Source organism: Argentina silus (genome assembly GCF_951799395.1).
Source record: "Argentina silus genome assembly, chromosome: 6".
Lineage (NCBI taxonomy): Eukaryota > Metazoa > Chordata > Actinopteri > Argentiniformes > Argentinidae > Argentina > Argentina silus.
This window is the reverse complement of record NC_139660.1, coordinates 2,220,287-2,240,609: the sequence shown is the minus strand read 5'-3', so window position 1 is coordinate 2,240,609 and position 20,323 is coordinate 2,220,287. Positions and strand designations below refer to the sequence as shown.

Genomic DNA, 20,323 nt, shown 5'->3' with positions numbered 1-20,323 from the left:
ACCACACACACACCAGGAACCACACACACACCACACACACACCAGGAACCACACACATACACACACGCACACACAACATACCAGGAACCACACATCACAGACCATGACCACACACACACACACACACACCAGGAACCACACACCACACACACACACCACACACACCACATGCACAACACACCAGGAACAACACACACACACACACCACGCATCAGGAACCACACACACACACCACGCACCACGGCCCTCCAGGACCAGGAGTGAAGAGCACCATTACGTCTGTCTGTTCATCAGCAGCATTTTGCCTTTGCACACTGAAGTGTTCAGAATTGGAATTAGTCCTGCTCCAGTTCCCCTTCCATCTGAGACACCTAGGGGAGCACTGCCTCTTTAAGGTCACAGGTGACACAGATGGACGGTGCATTATACAACATGAAGAGGCTCCGATAGGCACTGTACTGTATGGACTCTACTGTATGTGCCGCCTGTATTTTTCCCATAGTAATGTAGGCTACTGTAGGCCTAAATGGTGACTGAGTTTGAAGCTACTCTATGTGGAACTGTTGTATGGATTTTGTTTGTGTTATCTGTGTTTGATTGTTTGGCTGTTCAGTTGTCGAGGGAGCTTGCTTCTGGACATGAAATACACTGGCAGATCCTGTGCTACCCAGTTGAAGGGTATCATATTTTATGTGTGAAAGATGCATGCTTTGATGGGAAGGGAAATACAGAGTTGAGGTGTAGAGAATTCACACCCTGATTTGAAGGCAGTTCATCTCATTTTGAGTGAGATGCATTACAGGCTGATCTAGCTACAGTAGGCGGCCACTAGTTGGTAGTCTTGCTCTTTCTAAATTTCAACCAGGAGCATTATCGACATTGTAATAACATTGTAATTTTTTTTCAACGGCATAGTCCTCTGACAGTGGAAATACAGTACATTGTATTCAGACCTCAAACTGCTAAGAGATTCATCCCACAGTAACATCTACATGTAAATGATTTGTCATCATAACAATGTGGAAAGAGATTGGAAAATGTATGGAATATCAAATTCACATTGCACAATGCATTCATGGACTGTGGGGAATTGTTAATGGTTGCGATGTTGTCTATTGCATAATGATATGCATTGTTATTCCCTTCCACGTTTGCTGTAAGAAAGACTGTAAGAAAGAGCAATTACGACAGGAAAGGTGTAACATCTGTGTGCTTGCTTCATATCGTATTTTTCCACCCTTTACCTGAAGTGTGCACTTTGTGCAGGTATTTCAAGGACTAACGCAGGGAGGGAATTCTTATAGTTGGACTTGCAAAGGGAATACATGGTCCTACGGATCCGCTAGGTGACATTCATGGCGCGTGTGAACGACTTTCCAGTGTTGAAACGAAGTGTTCCTCCCCTCCTACAAATCCATGATGTAACTCTGTTCCAATGAAAACAGGTGGAATTCCCAGATTCCTCCAATCACGCTCAGTTCCCAGATAGTCCATGCGGGAGAGTCGAGTGTCTGGTCATGGCGCTGCCGCTCCAGTGAAGTTCCATACGGGAAAACGGGAGAAGCAGGAAAATAACACTTCTGTCGGTAAGGAGGCATTTAGGGCGTACACGCTCGAGTGTTGCTGGAAGCCTATCGCGGCCGCCGGCGATTTATTCCACTGTGGTTGTAAAGCAGGAGAGCGCTCGGTTGTTTTTCTTGTTTATGTTAATGCGAAACGGGAAGCCAGTCCATAGACCCAAAGTTACACAGAGCCCGCTGGATACTATTGTGCCACTTTTGGACCGTCCGCTGTGATGGACCGCTGGAACTGAGGGATTGTGACTCCTCCGAATTGTCTAATTTCCCCGACAACGTGTACATTGGATTAGAGTACAGTCCGATCTCCTCTCCGGGTCTTTTGAAGAAAGACAAATAAGTTTGCGGCAATCATGCCAGGGAAAACGAAATACAATTTAGTGGACGATGGCCACGATCTGAGAATACCATTGCATAACGAGGAAGCATTCCAACATGGAATCAACTTCGAAGCGAAGGTGAGTTTACTTTCGATCGGTAGACTTTGGGGCTATGCAACTCAGTTGATTTGCAGAACTATTATGACCAGTTAACTTTGCCAATCAGTTTTGTCTTTTTTTGTTTTGTTTATAGATATATTGCTTTACCACCTGGCAGTTATTCTGCTGCGTGCTCGTCTGTTTCGTACCGTTAGTATAAATGTCTTGAGCCTATCATTTCAGAATTGACGTAGTGAATAAAAGTCGTTTTCGTTGTTTTTCTTATTCATGAATAGTACATCGGTAGTCTGGATGTGCAGCGGCCGAATAGCAGAGTGGAGATCGTGGCTGCGATGAGGAGAATACGGGTGAGTTGCCCCTTTCATCCCGACCCGAAGTCAGGTCTCAGACTCAGTCGGTAGAACATGGCGCTAACAACGCTAAGGTTGTGGGTTCGATTCCCGCTGGGACCATATATACTGAAATGTATGCACTCACTGCAATGTAAGTCGCTTTGGATAAAAGCGTCAGATAAATGGCATATTATAAGTCACTGGGCTTCAAAGCATTTTAACCATCAAGTGCCAGTTGCTATACTGGCTGAGCAACTTGCTCTAATGCCCTCACTGATTTCAGCCTATCACCGTGGGCTACAGTCTTTATCTTTAAAAGGAGATAAATGCAGCTTGGCTTTTTATGAGCTCAAGTTATTCAGCGCAGATTAACTGTCCCTTAAAACAATAATTGGGTGGCCTCTAGCCTCCAGCGCCGTCCACACTCGAATGCGGCAAATCAATCCACAAATGAGACGGCTGTGTCGCTCCTACCAATTCGGGAGACAGAATCAGACGATACATTAGATATAGAACTTGTCGTGTAGGTTTTTTTGTCGAGTTAAAACTATGCTTAATCGAGTTTGTGTCTTGCTTTCATGTGGGAGTCTGCGTCGTCCATGTGCTCCGAGAGTGCCTGGTGATTTTAGACGGCGCTTTCTTTGAAGCGATGCAGTGGGGTGGAAGCGCTTTGGAAGGTTTTGGCGGTCTCTGTCCCTCTCTCATCCCCCCCCTCTCTCTCTCTCGCTCTGCCTCCATCTCTCTCTCTCTCCATCCCTCCCTCCCTCTCGCTCTTTCTTTCTCGCTCTCTCTCTCTTTCTCTCTCTCTCCACCCCCGCCCCCTCCCTCTCTCGGTACACACGTGGTAGTGTCTTATTGTGTTTTAGAGTAGGCCAGCGCATCTTAAACGTGATGCACTACTTTCGTACAAACACTGTGTCGATGTGTCTCTTGTCCGTGTGCTCCCGACTTATTGAACACTGTTGCCTCTGCTTACTTGCCTGTGTAGATACAGTAATACTGGTATTACAGCATGACGTGACCTGATATGGACTGTTTGGAAAAGGTATGTCACCACTGTTTAGCCTGTATAAGCAAAGTTAGGGTCAATATTTGTTCCTGGCTCTGGCTTACAAGCGTGTGGGAAGCGCTAGAACCAGAGCGATTCCACTGGCGGATTAAGTATTTTCAGGATCACTTTTTTTTTTGCATCTTCAATGTTTTTCCTTCAAAAAGAAACATTTGAAACATCTCTGCATGTAGCAGACTCCCACTACAGAGACTCATATCATTTTTGCGATGCTTTTGATTTCAGATATTTGTCTGACTAACAGACACACACACACACACACACACACACACACACACACTTTTGAGACACAGAGAGAAGGTGCAAATGATCCTATTAACCTTTTCAGAGCAGACCCCCCTGTCTATAATGCAGACCCCCTACCAGGGCACATGGCAGCTGTTGTTGTTGGAGGCAGAAAAGGCTTTGGCTCCTCCAGTGTGAAAATAGTTAAAGACAGCCTGGGCCAACAACAAAGGGAGAGAATCCACAGGCATCTGGTGTTGGTATGTTCTTCAAATTGGAAAAACTGCTGCTTACTGCCTGCAGGAGGATACAAGTCAGCCCTGTTTCACCAACTGCACTCCACTTTGTGTGCTTTGTCGGGCCGATTTGAATGTATTGCGTGAGGATTATGCATGCATACAGTGCATAGCCACATGCTTTGCATACACAATCATGTATAGGATGTGTCATTATGCTCCTCTGCTCTATCAGTGCCTTCTGTGATGTCATTTGGAGTCATGCTGGTTGCTAAGTAACTCGTGGTCCAGACAAGTTACTCTTGGCCCAGACATTTGTGGTCTGTCCTTCTGCCTTGACTACTGCAACGCACTCTTGGCCGGGCTCCCCGCCTCCCCCACCAGGCCTCTGCAGCTCATCCAGAATGCTGCTGCCCGTCTGCTAAATGCCAGAAATGTCATGTAAAGGTGTCGTGTCATTGTCCGAATTGTGAGTGAGTCACCACTTTTTAAGACTCGACATAGTACCTCGTAACAAACGAATTACCTGCTCACCTGTAGCTGCGTTTAGGACACACACACACACACACACAGAGGCATAATTCATTCTTCTCTTAGGACTACATGAAATTGAATATAAATGATTTACAGGGGAAGGTTATGAAATATCCACATTTGGAGAGAGAACCTTACTTAGCCTCCTCGTACCCAACCCACCTTTCTGCCCTCTGAGATTCCCTCCATAATGAAGATCACTCCATAATGAAGATCACTCCAATGAATTGAATTAATTATTATCCCAGAGAATGGCAGGCGGCCTATAGGAGCGTGTCTCTTCTGAGGAGACCTTTTGCAGGAGCTTAAAGTGATTTAATTTCTCATTAGGCAGCCTCATAATCAGCCTCTTCTGGGTTAATTGACTGTGGTCTGATAAACCGGCATGGGATGAAATGATTAGAGCTCGTCTGAGAGAAGCAGAGGAGCACTGGTGTGTCTGCCGTCGGCCTGTACGTCTAGCTGGCTAACGGCTAGCTTAGCATGTGTGACACACCCCTGTCCAGAAGGATCTGCATGGTTGGTTTTTGTTACAATTAAGTGTTTTTTTATTCTGGTTATTGTTATTTAAGACCAAGACTTTTTGAGGTCTGTTCTGAGCCCGAGATGAGCACTCCGGATCATTTTTGGTTCAATTCCATCCATTCAGAAAAGTCCATTGGGTTTCACACAATCCCACCTGAAAATAAATCGGCCGCTGTTTAATTCCTGAATTGACTACCAATTCATGTCCTGGGTTAATTGAGTTGTAATGGAATTGACCTTAGCTGTGCTGCTGAGGCTCTCTATCCTGGTTCTTCCCTGGTCTAGACTGCACCGGGGGCCTGGGCATGGCAGTCTCCACAGCCTTAGATCTCTCCAGCATCGCCTCCAGTCCCCCCGCTTGTAATCCTTTGTCTGGAATTAACTGCGCAGATCCATTTAAACAGCTTCGGAGCCTTGTTAAGCTCGGATGAGGGAGCGCGAGAGAGAGACAGAGAGACAGAGAGACACAGAGAGACAGAGAGAGACAGAGAGAGACAGAGGGAGACAACAGTGTTGTGTTGTGGCGGCGTTGTGCGCAGGCACCACTCGTTTATCTCCCTGGTTTTTAAGCGAGCGGCTGCCTGTGGTGTTTACCTGCGTCGGCGTTGAGTGGCGTTAACGAGGTACAAGCCGAGCGCCTGTCGAATTAAAACGGAGGAGATTCATTGGCTCTCGTAGGCGCTGGGACGCGCTGCGTGCCTTAAACATGACAGCGCTCTCAGAGCCGCACGCTACACAAGCCCCTCATCACCACGACACGGTCTGCGTCCCGCGAGGACAAGGCAAGGTTCTAGTAGATCAAATGGAGCACCGTGTTCTCGGGATCACAGCGGGATAAGAGTGGTTCCCAGTGTGTTTAGCACCATTTGCTGTGCCTGTGTTCCACGGGGCTTTCCACACGCCGCAGGGCCCACCTGTCGCCGTCCTGTGCCGCCTCTGACATTTCCCTTTCGCAATTGTCCTGTCCAGCACTGGTTCAGCAACTATGGTGGATGACGTGTAGCCAGGCCAGCCCTGTACAAGCTCAGCTCAGCTCAGCACAGCTTGGTTTAGCTCTGCAGTGTGAATTCGACGTCTGTGTTCCTGAGGCTGCCGCACTGGGCCGGCGGACTGCTTGGCTCTGATGTGTGACCTGGCAGACAGCAGGTGGTCCAGCCTACAGTGCAGTCATCTGCATGAGCAACCACTGGGCTCTTATGAGCTGGACTCCCCACCAGGGCCGCGTGGTGGAGGACATCATGAAGATGTCTGTGAACAGCTCAGCAGCTCTAATTGAGGCTTTCGTCACCGTGACTGTATGGCCCCGGGGGAAGCAGTGAGTAGACGGTTGACTCACACAGAGGTCCAAATCACTCTCCTAGGGGCTATAAGATATGCATGAGGTTCAGGGAGGGAGGGAGGGAGGGAATGGGCACACACAAGCCACACGTACGCACGCACACACACGAATGTGACTCATACAAACACACACACACGCACACACACATGAACGCGACTCAGACATACACACACACACACACACACACACACACACACACACACATGAACGCGACTCAGACGCACGCACGTACACACAGACACACGAACGTGACTGTTAGATATGTGTTAAAATAGAATACAGAAATCATGAGACAATTCTAACAGTGACTCATACATACACAAACACACACAGGCACACAGGCACACACACACACACACACACAGGCCACACACACATGAACGTGTTGTGAGCACACGTCTCTCACACACACACACACACACACACACACACACACACGCACACACGCACATACCCACTGCTTCTGGACCTGTTAAAGACTGAAACAGGGTAATTTAAAAGCTAAATGCCAAAAATGTAAATGTAAAAGGTTGTCTGACTGTGCAATGACCGTTGACCACTCTTGATGGCACAGTTAATTGTGTTGCAGTCTTAAGTGTTAGTGCTGATCTGATTTCACTTTGTTTACCCTCTGAGTTTAAGTGGATTTTGCTCTCAGGAAGGGTGCCCTCCGGAGGGAGGGGGAGAGGGAGAGGGAGGGGGAGAGGGAGGGAGGGAGGGAGGGAGAGAGCGAGCGCTTTGCCTCTCCGTATTGAATTCCTATATCAGCATTCACGGACCCTCCATCCAACTGCCGTGGGTCATTAGTCATGAAGTCCTAACATCGCCAATCATTAACACTGCTGCTTTCTGGAGCCCAAATCATTAACAGGCGCAATTCAAAAGGTGTTTTTCAATAGCCTCGTTTCAATAGGGCAGTTGTTGTAATCAGGTTCTGACTGACGTTTACAGCTTTCCTCATCAATTAGCATAAGAGTTCAGAGTTGAAAGGTGAAGAGGGGAGCTAACGACCTCTGTTCTAAGACCCAATCCCCAGTTGACCCCTAACCTTTACACACCCACGTCTGAGAGCAATGTTAGGAAGCAGCATCATAGCACATATTCCACCTAGCCTATCAGATCTTGTATATCTAGATATCAGCCTATCAGCAAGGCTGAGTACCGGCTCTACAGGAAGTTGCTCGAGGGTAGGCCACAGCTTCTGGGTAGGCCACAGCTCGAGGGTAGGCCACAGCTTCTGGGTAGGCCACAGCTCGAGGGTAGGCCACAGCTCGAGGGTAGGCCACAGCTTCTGGGTAGGCCACAGCTTCTGGGTAGGCCACAGCTTCTGGGTAGGCCACAGCTCGAGGGTAGGCCACAGCTTCTGGGTAGGCCACAGCTCGAGGGTAGGCCACAGCTTCTGGGCATGCGGGTTCAAGGGAACGGTGAGGGCAGAGTATCTTTGGCCGGTAGTTAATGGTTAACCGGCCTTGTCATTCACTGGCCGTGTGGTGGGAAGCTGCTGCTTCTCGATGGGTCACGTGACAGACATCCCCATATTGATACCACTATCCATCTGCCGAGACGCCGTAACCCTCTACATTACACATGCATTGTTTGTTTGTTGTTGTTTTTTGTAAGGCATTTCTGGTTGGTGGGGATAGAGACAGTAGAGGTTGGGAGGCAGGAGGGACGACATGCAGGATATGTGGAGGGTCGGAATGGAAGCAGGAGCCGGTTGCTAGGTATTTAAGTATAGGTGGTGGAACTCTCAAAGGAAATCTCCAAGGCCTCTTCAGTCGTGTTTGTGTGTGTGTGTTTGTGTGTGTGTGTGCGCGCGTGTTTGTGTTTGTATGTGTGGTTGTGTGCGTGTGAGTTTGTGCGTGTGTTTGTGCGTGTGTTTGTGCGTGTGTGCGTGTTTGTGCGTGTGTGCGTGTGTGCGTGTGTGCGTGTGTGCGTGTGTGTGTGTGTGTGTGTGTGTGTGTGTGTGTGTGTGTGTTCTCCTCCATCTGCTGTGTGTGGGGCTAAAGGGCCTCTCTTGCTGCTGACTCCTGGCCAGAAGCCTGCATGGTAGAGTGTCCTCTCTTTCCTCTCCAAAGAGCCTCTCTCAGAGCAGTGTGTGTGTCTGTGTGTGTGTGTGTGTGTGTGTGTGTTCTCTGTCTTGCCAGCAGCGCTGTGCCCTCTGCCGCACTGACCCAGAGTTTGGAGAGGGTGCCAAGACAAAGTCGGACCCCTTCCCTGGTTTCCCAGAGAAACTGAACACAAATCAACCCTCCTTTCTCTCCCCCTGGGTCTCACTCCCTCCCCTCTTTCCTGCTGTTCCTACTCTCCCTTCCTCTCTCCTTCCCTCTCTCACTCCCCTTCTCTCTCTCACTCCCTTCCTCCCTCCCTCTGTTTCTCTCTCTCTCCCTCCCTCCCTCCCTCCCTTCCTGTTCCCCTCTTCCTCCCGTTCACACCGCGTATAAGCAATCTGTTAAGAGAGTCATTACGTGCCCCCTTCATCAACGGCGGAGTGAAACCTTGACTGCTGCTTCACGGTTCCTCTCTCAGAAACAGGGCTTTTGTCAGCCCCTGCTGTAACCAATGGAGATGCCACCCTAATTTGATCCCCCTTTTTAATTAACATCCACGGCGCCATGGAAATATAACTCATTCCCTGGGATTTGTATTAACATTTTAATCCCAGGAACATAAAATAACCCGGAGATAGACATCTAAGCCCTGGGCTTTTCCACAGTCCTAAGAAGGAGGGGGGGGGGGAGGGGGGGGGGGAGAGGTCAATAAAAAAGGTGCAAATGTTTATTTTTTTAGCCTCTAAAAATATATGAAGGGTTCATTTAAATAAAAAGAAATGTGCCTGTTTATGTGTGCCTCTCCTCTCTCTCCCACAGCAAGATAAGGAGGAGTGGGTTGGAACACGCACACACACACACACACACACACACACACACACACACCTGCTACAGTATCTGTGCATTAGGGATATGTTTTACCTCCACTTTGGCAGGCTTCCCAGGCAATGATCTTGAGTGTAACATGAATAAAGATATAAAGATATCCACCTGGAGAGAGATCCCCCCCCCCCCCACCCACCATCACCGCCCCCCCATGTAGACAATGACAAAGTTATCTAACAGCCCTAAAGTGTGTTGTCAGCAGCGCGGAGCGTGCTTCCTTCCTTCCCTCCCGGTGTGTCTCCACCATAGATTTCTCCCCACACAGCCTTCAGAGCCCAGCACCACACTTAATCATGTCACACACTATAACTCTGCACAGATGCTGCCGGTGAGATCCCCCAGACACCCCCCCCCCAGCCCGCGTACCGCCCCCCCCCGCTCCCCCACCTGCTGCCGTTTCATTTAGATCCGTACCACTTAGATATTAAGACGAGGTGAAAAAAAGAGGTGGCTTCTTCATTTGAGGAGGTAATGGCTTTCTCCTCCAGCACAATGTCAGTGTTTTGAAATCTCCACAGACTCCCTGCCTTTCATCCTGATAGCTCTGCTCTGCTCTGCTCTGCTCTGCTGTGTGAATCAGGAGAAATGAACGGAAGCATATTGGACCACTGGCTGCCATACAGTTATGGGATGGAAACCTCAAGGGGAGATATCTGGAGAGCCCTTGAGCCCGCGATGCTAATTTGATGCTCTCTTTCTCTCTCGCCCCGTGATTCATGATGAGATTCACGATGGGGCTTGTTCGAGGGGACTCCTCCATGGCCGATGGGGCTTGTTCGAGGGGACTCCTCCATGGCCGATGGGGCTTGTTCGAGGGGACTCCTCCATGGCCAATGCAATGTAGCTAAGCAGTGTTATGCAATGTCGCTGAGGATAAGCTCCCATTCATACTGAGGTAAACCGGCATCGTTTGTACACTGTTTAAAAAAAGACAGCAACAGAATGGACAGAAGGGGATACAAAGCCTTTGTGGTCGTGAATCACAGATTCAGCAGTCTGGACAAACTAAAGATAAAACGTATAAAAAGTAAAATAAAATAAAAGACTATCTTAATGGAAAAAGTGGAGCTGCTGGAGGTGTGGAACTGTGATGGATGCCAGTAGGCGCCTCGTAACAAGTTTCTTGGTAGTCTCTTAACTTGTTGTGATCGTCTATTGCTGCCTAGCACTGGGTCGGTGACTGTAGATGGCTGTTTGACTGTGTATATATACAGTACCAGTCAGAAGTTTGGACACACCTTCTCATTCAATGGTTTTTCTTTATTTTTTATTATTTTCTACATTGTAGATTCATATTGAAGACGTCAAAACTATGAAGGAACACATATGGAATTAGGTAGTAAACAAAAAAGTGTTAAACAAACCAGAATATGTTTTATATTTTAGATTCTTCAAAGTAGCCACCTTTTGCTTTGATGACAGCTTTGCACACTCTTGGCAAGGTGTGTCCAAACTTTTGACTGATACTGTATATATGGCATTTAGCTGACGCTTTTATCCAAAGCGACTTACATTGCAGTGAGTGCATACATTTCAGTATATATGGTCCCAGCAGGAATCAAACCCACAACCTAAGCGTTGTTAGCGACTGTCTGTAATCGTCTATGACTGACTGTCTGGGACACTCTGGGACTGGGGTGGTCTGTGGTGGTCTCTAATGGTCTGTGACTGTCTGTGACTGTGGTCTGTGGTCTTTCGCCACACTGAGTGCTCCTGTGCTGTGCTGTTGGCTTGGACCTTCCCAGGGGTGTGATGAACTCGGCTGATGCTGTTATATTGTGTTGGTCTGTAATAACTGTGGCCGGGTCTCTGGGTTAGGGTTGTATTGTGTTGGTCTGTAATAACTGTGGCTGGTCTCTGGGTTAGGGTTGTATTGTGTTGGTCTGTAATAGCTGTGGCCGGGTCTCTGGGTTAGGGTTGTATTGTGTTGGTCTGTAATAGCTGTGGCTGGTCTCTGGGTTAGGGTTGTATTGTGTTGGTCTGTAATAGCTGTGGCCGGGTCTCTGGGTTAGGGTTGTATTGTGTTGGTCTGTAATAGCTGTGGCTGGTCTCTGGGTTAGGGTTGTATTGTGTTGGTCTGTAATAGCTGTGGCCGGGTCTCTGGGTTAGGGTTGTATTGTGTTGGTCTGTAATAGCTGTGGCCGGGTCTCTGGGTTAGGGTTGTATTGTGTTGGTCTGTAATAGCTGTGGCCGGGTCTCTGGGTTCACACTTTCATCTGTGGCCTCGCTGCTTTGTTAGGCTACTCCCCCCTCACCCAAACAACCCCTGGAACGCCTCCCTCCCTCCCTCCCTCTCTCTCTCCCTCTCTCTCTCTCCCTCTCCCTCTCTCTCCCTGGTTGTATAGATCACAGGGCTTGGCTGAATCACAGTGCTGTGTACACACACACACACACACACACACACACACACACACACACACACACACAGAAGACAGGCCATTGGCACCTCCAGCAATGTCATTACAGGATTACACACACACACACACACACACACACACACACCCCCCAACTGGCCTTCAGGCCTTCTTTTCACTGACTCTTCTTTTTTATCAACACTGTTCTGAAGAGCTCCGAGCGGTGTTTGGAGGACTGCCCTTATCTTTCCCCGACGCCAGTTGGAAGAGTGAAGCCCTCCGTCCCTCCCGGCGAGGATATCAGTACAGTGGGGTCGTCAGCTTGGATACGTGCGGTGGAGTTTCCTGCATAGTTAGCATGCCTAGCATACCTTAGCAGAGAGCGAATGTGACTCCTCCTCCACAGACGCGCTGCTTGTGTCAGCGTGAACATCCCGTTGTGAGGTTGTCCTACCAAGCCCCTCTGCGGTAGTTAGTGTCATGTTGTTCCCCTGTAGGGCTCCTGGTATTAACGACCCTGGCTCTGATCCCTGGATTTTAACTCTGAATGGATGGTTTTTGCATTAACTAACACACACACACACACACACACACTGTCTCTCTCTCTTCCCCGTGGAACTGAGCATGAGCCTTCGAGGTCTTAACCCCCACCCCCCGAGGGCACACACACACACACACACACACACACACACACACACACACTTTCTCTCTTTCCTCTGTGGTACTGAGCGTCCAAGGTCTTAACCCCCCTCCATGTACACGCACACAAACACAAACACACACACACAAACACTTTCTCTCTCTCCTTTGTGGTACTGAGCGTCCAAGGTCTTAACCCCCCTCCATGTACACACACACACAAACACACACACACACACACACACACACACACACATACTCAAACCTCCTACCTCCTCCTGAAGGTTAGCAGTCCTAGATGAATGCAGGGCAGGTCCCAGTGGGACTGAGGCTCTCTGCTCAGAAGAGAGGTGGGTAATGTTAATGTGGTCGTTTCCGTCTCTCCCTCTGACCTTGGCTGCCCCCCCCCCCCGTCTATCAACCGTACAGCTCGGCTGCATCTCAATGGGCTGGGGTCACTGTCTCCCCCGCCACCACCGACGGCCAAGAACCGGCCAGGTGTGAACAAATTACTCGAACGATTGAACGATCCACCATATTGCTTTAAGCTATCATATTACATTTGCCCCCTTTCGCGGGTTTAAATGTTATTGCCCCATGCCGGTCCACTGTGTCACACTGCAATAGGATTGTAATGACCCTGTTAAGTCCCCTCTCTGCCTCCAGTCATTTTCACCTGCGGCCTGGTCCTGTCAGATCCGCTTTAGGGACGACGATACAGTTTCTCACCCCCCCTCTCTCCCTCTCCCTCTCTCTCTCTCACCCCCCCTCTCTCCCTCTCCCTCTCTCTCTCACCCCCCCTCTCTCCCTCTCTCTCTCTCTCTCTCTCTCTAACCCCCCCTCTCTCTCTCCCTCTCTCTCTCTCTCACCCCCCCCCCCCCCTCTCTCTCGCAAGGCTGTTATTTAGTCTCATTATTCTCCTGGACTGACCATCGGTCAGCCACCGTGTGTCAGACCAGGGAAGTGATGGATACATCGCTGATTGTCTCATTTCTACACCAGGAGAGAATGATGCTTCATGTGTGCTGGGTGAAGTAGCCATGGAGGCTATCCATCACCTGTGGAGGCTATCCATCACCTGTCCATCAAACATACATACACACACACACACACAAACACATACACAGGCACCCACACACACACATACAGGCAGACACACTCTCTCCCTCCCCTGTGGTGTAGTTTCTTTGCAGGTGTGATTGACATTTAGAGTGGAGGCTCTCCGGCAGTCAGGGAATTACTGTATATTTGAGTGCCAGATTTGCATTAGAAAAGCATTGAGACCTTTCAAAGCGTATGTCCACTTCAGGCAGATTTATTGACTGGCCTTTTCACTTCTCAAGTCTCCGTCTGCTGCCGGGGACGTGAGCTGGGAGGACCGTTTGTCTCCGCTGCTGTGATGGCGCGGTCGATCCATAATAATTAACCATTGACTTTGGTTTAGTTAAAGTTTTATGCTATATGAATAATAAAGAGAGGTTATTGAGCTCTTGATCACCTTGGTTATTGGAGGTTTTAAACTGGTCTGATCACCCATGCAAGCAAACCCCCCCCATCCCCCAGGCCCTAATCTCCCCCCCCCCCCCCCCCCATCCCCCAGGCCCTAATCTCCCCCCCCCCCCCTCCCCAAATGCTCTCTCACCAGCCTGCCTGTGACTGCTAAGCTTTTTTAATATCAGTAATGTTCCACACAGCAATAATATCTATTTCATTAGCCTCCCTCTTACTGGACACACAAATTGCTGAATATCAATTTGGTTTTAATGTGGTGATTTGACACATCCCATTAACTAGGCCTGGTCTGTTTTTACAACCACTGTTGCTCCCCGTGGTTCCAGGGATTATTAGCCCACATTAATACTCAGAAACGCGTCGCTCTCTTCTTTTAGCATAATGAAATGATGGCATCATATTCGGGCCGGGCAAGAAGAGCGCAGCGCAGCAAAGGCTTTGCGGCTGGTTTTAAGATTGCTTTCAGTGAATCACTGTCTGAATGCGGGAGGCATTATGTTTCCCTCCGAAGGGGTTTGTTGCTCGTCTGTATGTGGTTAGTTATTGCGATCAATAACATGTTTTCCATGGCGACCACCCTGGTGGTCCTGGTGCGTTTTCTTGTTTTCCCGTAAGGGTTAAGAATGCGGTTGGCACGTCTGAACTGTTGTCTGTCAACAGGCATGCAGGCAGTCTCAGGCAGTCTCAGGCCCACAGAAAATCATCTGCTTTCCACAGAGGAGCCATTGTGTGTGGGAATGGAATGACATTGTCCTTTTGAAATTGAGCACTTTTAGAGAAACAGATTTCATTACATATTTTGGAAAACTGGTATTTAAAAGGACCTTCCTTTTTAAAAAAAAAAAAAAATAATAATAATAAATTCCTCCATGCTCAATTTCAGAAAAACAAACAAACATTCATGGGTCATTTTATCTGTGGTGTCACACGTTGACCCTCTGGGAGAGTTCTGGAGGCGAGACTGGGAGAGTTCTGGAGGCCAGACTGGGAGAGTTCTGGAGGCCAGACTGGGAGAGTTCTGGAGGCCAGCCTGGGAGAGTTCTGGAGGCCAGACTGGGAGAGTTCTGGAGGCCAGACTGGGAGAGTTCTGGAGGCCAGACTGGGAGAGTTCTGGAGGCCAGACTGGGAGAGTTCTGGAGGCCAGACTCGGAGCAGAGACTGAATCCTGACAACACAGCTGGATGGTGGTGAGCCGTCTGTTCTGGAGCTGCAGCATCCAATAGGAGATCTCCGAACGCATGAAGAGACAGATCTGATCAATGGCGTAAGACACGCGCCACCGCGGTTGGATCCCTGGGATTATTTCTTCTCCTCTGATCATGTTTGCGTTTTAGTTTTTTTTTTCTTCTGTCTTTGGCTGCTGATTGGCTGTTTGTGTGAGAGAGGGGCAGATGAAGGCCTCCCCGCGCCTCACCGCTGTCGCCACCACAGAGACGCAGCGAACAGACAGAGAGATGAAACCAAACAAGCGAACAAACAACAAGAGTATAAAACTAGAGGGAGAATCCTGTTCCCTAATGAGAGGAGGAGTGTGGGAGGAGGGTGTGGTGGCAGGGCTCTGTCTGTCTGTCTCTGTGGTGGATGTTGGCCTGTAGATACAGATGTAGGATCAGCATACCCCTGTCTACACCCTTACATTAATTATGACAGAGGGGGAGGGGGGGGGGGGGGGGTTCTGCAAATCTGACCTCAAATCCGTGTCTGTGGCAAACATAATGAGCCGCCTCTGGGTCTAGGGGACAGATGTCGTAGAGGGTGTAACGTAGAGGGTGTGTAACTTGTGTAAAAGCACACCACTAAACTGAGAATCTATTGGTTTATTAGGCTCTTGACCAAACACAGAGAGGGCTCAATGTATGCTCTGCCTGTCAGTTGATGCTCTGCCTGTCAGTTGATGCACTGTCTATGTGAGCATAACAATGGTTGATGGTGGAAAAACCCAACTCGGCTGTAAATTGTGTACATACTGTACCAGCCAACTCAGGTACTGTAGGGCTCAGCGCGGGATCTGTGTTGATGCAGTATGTACAATAACAAGGTCCCAAGGGGGGGATATCCTCTCACACACACACAGCACATACACTGGAAACTGTGAGTTGATATTTTAATGTCAGTCTGTGTGTGTGTGTGTGTGTGTTCCTGTGTGTGTGTGTTCCTGTGTGTGTGTGTTTCTGTGTGTGTGTGTGTGTGTGTGTGTGTGTGTGTGTGTTTCCATGGAGGGAAACGGGAGAACAATACCTCTGGAGGGGTTAGACAGAGGCTCTGGGCCAGCGCTGCCCTCTGGTAATCAGAGATGAGGCGGGCCGTAAACCCAGGAAGGTGAGACAGAATCAACAACCAACCGGAAGGAAGGAAACGGATCAAGGGCTACGTGGTGACCTCATCACCCAAACATAGCCTCCATGTTTACAGATTATAGGAGGTGTGTGTATTCTCAAACATAGCCAGGAAATGTCTCCAACACATTGGAACAAAGTCCTATGGCAGTTTATCAACGGTTATTGTGGTCGTATCAAACCATAACAAGATTGTTAATACATTGTTAATACTTTTTTTCGCCACACAACCAAGGTCGGTGGAATTTGTTAAAACGTAAAATGTCGCTTTGAGACGTGGCGTTCTAGAACCTTTCCCACGGAACAATCAGAAGAGAGGGATGTCTTGCTACAGTGTGTGTCTCTGCTCACTGGAGCCAGTTTAACGTGTCATCTCAGAGGAACTCAGGATAATTAGTCCCAATGAGGGATTACCTTCAGGCCATTAGACTTTCATGTCCTAGAGACAAGATGGCTGCCCTTTCCTGACCTCAGAACAACACAGCTCTGGGAATGAACTATGTCTGTCTCTGTGGGTTTTTCCACCACTTGAGAGGGTGAAAGCACATGCATATGAGAGATGATTTGACAGGTGTTAGAGATATGGAATTTATAATTTTTTCTATAATTCATGTGGGAAACTCATGGGACATGCCCTATGCCCCAATTTGATTCAGTGCTGAGTAGAGCAAAACATACCTTTACAACTCAGAATACTTGACTACAGCATGATTTTTTTATGGTATCTTGAGTTTTTGGAAACCGTCTGAAAATGCATTTGCATATCACAGAAACGCTGGACGCAGTATTCAAAAGTCCCATTGGCTATTTTCTCATTGCATCTATTAGAGGCCCACAACACAACTGACAACTTTGATATGTTGAGGTAAAGATGTCCAACTTTGCCCCAATTTGACCAGTTTTTTAACATGCCAATTGAGGCCTATAATGTAGCAACAGGAGAGAGGAGCCGCTGTCTTCCAGGACATAACTGGAGTGGAAAGTGCTGTCCACACATTGTTAGACGAAGACACCAAGGTCAGAAGACCGCTGGACGCTGCAGATGTATTGACAGATTCACATAGTTTTACATAATTTGACTATGGAAATCTTTCAATAAATATGCTGCACCCAGCAATATTTAGGCTATTTTTGGAGCAATGTGCAGACAGACAGCACTTTCTGCTCAAGTTACGCTTGACGATACAGTACCTCATCCATATTCTACTAAAATGGGAGCCATTTCAACTTGCCCTCTACAGCTGCGTCAGAGCCTCTAGCAGGGTTGGCTGATGTCTGCCATCGTTGGCGTCCCTTCAGGTCCTAATCTCCAGTTCTTCAAGGCCGCCTATGAGACAGTAGGATGAGGATCAATCAGTAAACCCTGCCGTGAGCCCAGAACCTTCTCCACACATCATCAGTGTTACAGGGAGTTTCTCATAAAAGACCCAGTATGTAGATGTGAGGTTTAAAATAGTGCTCAGTGGCCACGATAAATCGGTTTAGGTTCCTCTGGTTCCTCTCAATGGCCACGATAAATCGGTTTAGGTTCCTCTGGTTCCTCTCAATGGCCACGATAAATCGGTTTAGGTCCAAACAAAGAGCTTCCTAAAGTCTGGTGTCGTGGTCGAGCACTGGCTTTTGCGTACCCGTTTACGTTTTGTTTGTTTACAAGGATATGCACACAATTGTGGCTATTAGAACACGTAGCATGTGACCTCAGTACGGACGGAGAGGGCAGCAAAGTCCGTGCTACACCTTTAATACGGTGTCCTGAGTACCGTACTCTGTTGATGGAGCACCTTGCCCGCCCCACCACCAGATGTAAGGCCCTCCACACCCACACCCACACCAGCGCCCTGCGGTGTGGTTTGTCTAGCAGCATTATTCCCCTCATCCATAACAGGAAGACCCAAGCGAGGCGCCTCAAACAATGCTGTGAAATTGGCACTGCTACTCGAACACATTCAACATGTTTAGTTCAATGTCAATGTTCCCCCGCCCACCACGCACACGCACACATTAACCATTTTTTATTCAATGTCAAGTTACCCCCCCCCCCCCCCCCCACACACACACACACACACATCTGTGTGTGTGAGTGCCTGTGTGTGTGAGTGCGTGTGAGTGCCTGTGCGTGTGAGTGCCTGTGCGTGTGAGTGCCTGTGTGTGTGTTTGTGTGTGTGTGTGTGAGAGAGTGCCTGTATGTGTGTGCGTGTGTTAACACACACACGCACACACATACAGGCACTCTCTCACACACAGGCACTCACACACAGGCACCCACACACACACACACACACACACACACACACGCACACACACACACACACACGCAGACACAAACACACACCCACGTCCACCCACGTCCCCATTGTTCATGCAGCAGAGGAGTAGAAAGCAGTAGTAAAGCAGTCTGATGGAGGGAGGCTGAGGGCGTTGGAGCCCGTCCAGCGCTACACCGTTAGCACGTTCCAGCTATGACACATTGATTGTGTGCTAATGGGAGCGGATGGGTGGGTGACCCCCTCACACCCCGCGGGTGATTAATGCCCTCATCTGCACTGCTTGCCATACGCTCCCTGATCCCATAGCTCAGTTTATGCACATTGTTATTCACACGTTTCACCAGCCGTGCTGAAGCCAGGAGCAGCTCTCTGATTGGGTGTGGCCCGTGGAATTAGAATCAGGAGAGAGGACATTCTGATTCCGCGCGACGCTCCCGTGATGTGTCTGGACGGCGTCCGTGAGACCGTGTTTGGAAGCGTTTCACGCTGTTTTGTTTACCTCAGCTGTAGATGGATTTATGAGTGGCCGATAGAAAGACAGTGGTCGTCTGATTTCCTGTTGTTTACGTTTATTTACGTTCATGGCATTTAGCAGACGCCTTTATCCAAAGCGACTTACAACAAATACATTTGTTTAAGTAAGTGAATCATCGATCCATCAGTCATCATGAGATAAAGTAATCAATGCTCAGACCGCGGGCCATTGGCAGTCACAATGCTAGAAGAAGGATTTTTTTTTTATTAACAGGAGAGAAACGTGTACAGGGGGGTAGTGGGGCGTGAAGAGGTCTTTAGGAGGGACCGTTAAGATGGTCACCAAGTTCACCATTGTGAATGGTGATCAATGCCCCCTTTTCTCAGCCCGGAACACCTGTTTACAGTTGAATGAGCGTGGGCCCATGGTGGACGACCAGTCTCTTTGGTCTGGCTGCTTCTCCTGCGTCGTGCCTTTTGAATCTCCCCATTCAGGGGATTAAGGCAGATAATTATTTCAGAGCCGGTCTGTTGAGTGATGTCAGCTGGCTGAGATGGAAGCGTAATCTCGCCTCTTCAGAATTAGCACTCCTGTGCAGGGTGTGCTCTCATCCTCTTAAAGAGAATCCAAATTGGAGGGTTTCTATCCCCGGATGGTTGTAGATACTGACACGACTTCAGAAAAGTGTTAGTCCAAAAAAATAATCCATCCTGAAAGTCCCGTCTGACTGAAATAGCGGCAAAAGTGGCAGTGACAGTGACTGGATGTGCTGTTGTCCAGCCTTTCAGCTGGTCACCAAAGTGTTTTTGCAATCAGTTGTCATTGTTAACACAATGCCTTTGATATCCTGTCCCTATTGTTGTCGACCAGCTGAGCACTGCTCCGGTTTGAGTCACTGTAATTTGCCCGGCTGTTATTCCAGTGCTGGGTTGTCATGACGGTAATTGCAGGCCTGAGATAGAACGTGTCTTGTCGTTGCTCCAGAACAGTTTGCCATCAACAAAATCCACGACGGTTTGAAACAAACCCACATGATGAATTTGAGCAATTATACATTGTTATAATTGGATGATGATTGCAATGCTTGATCATATGGCACATTCAGCTAAATAGTTTTGCCAGAGGCATCTCTGTGTTCAGAGTCGAGGCCAAAGCCCATCGGTTGGACTGAAGGTTTGTTCAGAAATGTCAGAAATTATTTTTGAGAGTGTAGATAAACCTCCTATCTAGGTCCACTCCTTTGTGATCCTGAGTTTATCAGAAAAGAATGTTGCTTTGGAGGCTGGAAACATCCTGTTCCTCTCATCCCAGCCTGTCTGGATGCCAGGGGTACCAGGGGTGCCAGGGGCAGATTGGCAGGCATTTGGCTGGATTTGCCAGCCTGAAGTTACAGTCATCCTCCTCCAGGGCAAGCCAGGAGCCCAGGGTAAAACGACTGAACTAGGAAGGGTGTGGAAGAGCCTCACTCACAGAGAGAAGGAACAAACTGTGGAACAGCAATGTCTAGAACTATGGAACAGCACTCAC

At 48.6% G+C, this 20,323-nt stretch overlaps 1 protein-coding gene across 2 annotated transcripts in view; it reads left to right on the top strand.

Moving 5' to 3' along the window:
• Nucleotides 1-1,527: 1,527 nt before the first annotated feature.
• LOC310806187 (carboxyl-terminal PDZ ligand of neuronal nitric oxide synthase protein-like) overlaps nt 1,528-20,323 on the top strand; it is a 118,677-nt gene continuing 99,881 nt past the window's right edge. For both annotated transcript variants that reach the window (XM_083672207.1, XM_083672206.1), the window contains exons 1-2: nt 1,528-2,035; nt 2,293-2,364. In XM_083672207.1, the coding sequence (XP_083528333.1) occupies nt 1,931-2,035; nt 2,293-2,364 (177 nt within the window). In that variant the 5' untranslated portion in view covers nt 1,528-1,930. The remainder of the gene's footprint in view (nt 2,036-2,292; nt 2,365-20,323) is intronic.